Source organism: Quercus robur, chromosome 10 (genome assembly GCF_932294415.1).
Source record: "Quercus robur chromosome 10, dhQueRobu3.1, whole genome shotgun sequence".
NCBI classification, from domain to species: Eukaryota; Viridiplantae; Streptophyta; class Magnoliopsida; order Fagales; family Fagaceae; genus Quercus; species Quercus robur.
In genome coordinates, this window is record NC_065543.1 from 37017972 (window position 1) to 37020749 (window position 2778).

At 40.9% G+C, this 2778-nt stretch overlaps 1 protein-coding gene across 1 annotated transcript; it reads left to right on the top strand.

Annotated features, from left to right (window-relative positions):
* Window positions 1-333: 333 nt before the first annotated feature.
* LOC126703610 (flavonol 3-O-glucosyltransferase UGT89B1-like) lies at window positions 334-1963 on the top strand. Its single transcript, XM_050402633.1, has one exon. The coding sequence runs from the start codon at window positions 381-383 to the stop codon at window positions 1773-1775; it is 1395 nt and encodes a 464-aa protein (XP_050258590.1). The 5' UTR covers window positions 334-380; the 3' UTR covers window positions 1776-1963.
* Window positions 1964-2778: the final 815 nt, after the last annotated feature.

A 2778-nucleotide genomic window follows, 5' to 3' on the forward strand; every position in this document is an offset into this window, starting at 1 on the left:
TAAAAATACGTTTGGCCTACATACACTCTTTCACTGGTCACGTGATAAGTTGTATATCATTTTTGTGGTCCGAGTACAACTCCCAAGATAACATCGCCTTGCTATATATCTAAGTACGTCACGCATGACGTAGAACTAAAGAAAGAAACCAAATTTCAAAAAAAAAAAAAAAAAAGAAAAAGAAAAGGAAAAAAGAAAAAAAGAAAGTCAGCAAAGGCAGCCGGGGCTTGATTTGGATATATTATGTTCAAACTAAGCAACAGCTATTGCCCATTCCCAAATTTCATCACCTTTGAAGTTGAAGACCTAAAACCCACCAGCAAATAATAGCCAAATCTCACCGCACAACAAAGCTTCTTTAATCTTCACAGAAAAAAGCCATGTCCACCACCAAGTCCAAGACCAACCTCCACATCGTTGCTTATCCTTACCCAACCGCAGGCCATATCATCCCCCTCCTAGACCTCACCCACCTGTTACTCACCCGCGGCCTAAACGTCACTGTTTTGGTCACCCCCAACAACGTCCATTTACTTGAACCATACCTCTCCACCCACCCATCTTCTCTCAAACACTTGGTTCTCCCGGCCCCAGATATCACTCCACCTCCACATAAAAGACTCATCGCTAACGTGCGCGCCTTGCGTGACCTTCACTATCCTATCCTACTCCAATGGTTCCAGTCTCAACCTTCACCACCTGTGGCTATCATATCTGATTTTTTCCTCGGCTGGACCCACTACCTTGCCTGTGAGCTTAAAGTGCCACGTCTCTGCTTCTCACCCTCCGGAGCTTTTGGGATGTCTGTAGCTTTTTCCATGAGCCGTGACCCACCCAAAAACAATGATCCCAGTGAGGATATCAATTTCCTAATTTCATTACCTAAGGTCCCGAATTCCCCCACGTACCCTTGGTGGCAGATCCCTCCACATCATAGAAACGATCTTGAAGCTGACCCAGATTGGGAATTTCACAGAAACAGCAAGCTGGCTAATTTCGAGAGTTGGGGAATTGTGTTTAACTCGTTCGCCAGTTTGGAGAGTGTGTACTTTGACCATTTGAAGAGAGAGGTTGGGCACAATCGAGTGTGGGCGGTAGGACCTGTATTGCCACTTGAAGGTGATTTGATTGGATCGGCTACTAGAGGTGGGGCCAGCTCTGTGCCATGTCACGAGCTTATGACATGGCTGGATGCTCGTCTTGACAACTCTGTTGTTTACGTGTGCTTTGGAAGTCGTGCTGTGTTGACAAGTAAGCAATTAAATGTTCTTGTAACAGCGTTGGAGTGTAGTGGGGTCCATTTTATTTTGTGCGTGAGGATACCTGATGATCAAGGTTTGATTCTCGATGGGTTTAGAGATCGTGTGGGCGATAGGGGATTAGTGATTAAGGGGTGGGCCCCACAAGTGGCTATTCTATGCCATCGAGCAGTAGGTTCATTTTTGACTCATTGTGGGTGGAACTCCGTGTTGGAAGGACTTATCTCAGGAGTTGTGATATTGACATGGCCAATGGGTGCAGAACAGTTTACAAATGCCTTGTTGTTAGTTGACCAATTAGGTGTGGCAATTAGAGCTGGCGAGGGCACTCAATATATTCCTGACTCTAATGAGTTGGCTCGGTTATTGGTACTTTCACTCGATAGAATTAAGCCCCAAAATGTTCGAGCCAAAGAGTTGAGTGATGTGGCCCTAAGCGCGGTCAAGGGAGGAAGTTCCGAGAAAGATTTGGATGAATTGATCAAACAATTAGCTAACATCAAAAAATTAGAGTGAATATAAATTATATAATCATAGTAGCATTTTATATGGTTTTACTCACTCGCACATCTATTCAGGATTTTTTCCTTTGGTTGCATTAATGATTAAGATCACTGAACACATATATGATAAAATCTTAGTGATTAAAACGATTCTTATCATTTTAGCGTTAAGACTTACAAAATAACCGAGTACTTGCCATATGCTTTATTTTCTAGTAATAGTACAATGTACTTCATTTTGTTTAATTCTTGTTATGACAGATGGCCAGTATTGGGGAGAAAAGAAGAAAGGGGTGCATAATTTTGCTGGAGCAAGCTCAAGATTTGAGCTCTCCTCTGTTTCCCTCTTTCGTTCAATAAAGTCTTTATTCAAATTATTTAAAAAAAAAAAAAAATGCACTCAATTATTAAACCCATCAAAGTCGCCTAATTGGTAGCTGAAACAAATTTGAATTTGTACTCCTTGATTGTGCGGCAAAGAAGTTATCATGTCCCATCTTTTTTAGAAGTTTCATGTTCTCATATTTTGAGATCTTGTAAGCCAGGTGAGAAAGAAGCTATTCGGTTGGAAACTTGGAAGGTTACTCTCATTTTTCTTTCTCATGGCAGACAGTGAGATTTTTTGAAATAAATTTTTTTTTCCATCATTTCCTAAAAAGGGGGACAAAAAAAAAGGATCATTAACACAGTCCAAAAGGCTTATGCCGACTTATACCGAACATAACTTTTTGCACCTTCTTTCATGTGCTGCGGCAAATCAAAAACAAAGAAAAAAGTTTGTTTCAGTACACTTGATTCTCAAAAAACAAAGAAAAAAAAAAAAAGTAGGGATAAGCCCACATGCCTGTGCCCAATAAAAGATATCTGGTCCCCGAGCCCAACCCAAATTTGGGCCTTTCGGAGATACCAAGTACTACTAGTTCTAAGCGCTTCCGTAAATTATTTTTGGACTGAATCAGATCGAAAACAAAATGAAATCGCATTGATCCAAATAAAAGTATTCCACCATATAATAT

Excerpts from the sequence above, each read along its gene's own strand:
- LOC126703610 (XM_050402633.1), top strand. The coding sequence starts at position 381 with ATGTCCACCACCAAGTCCAAGACCAACCTCCACATCGTTGCTTATCCT.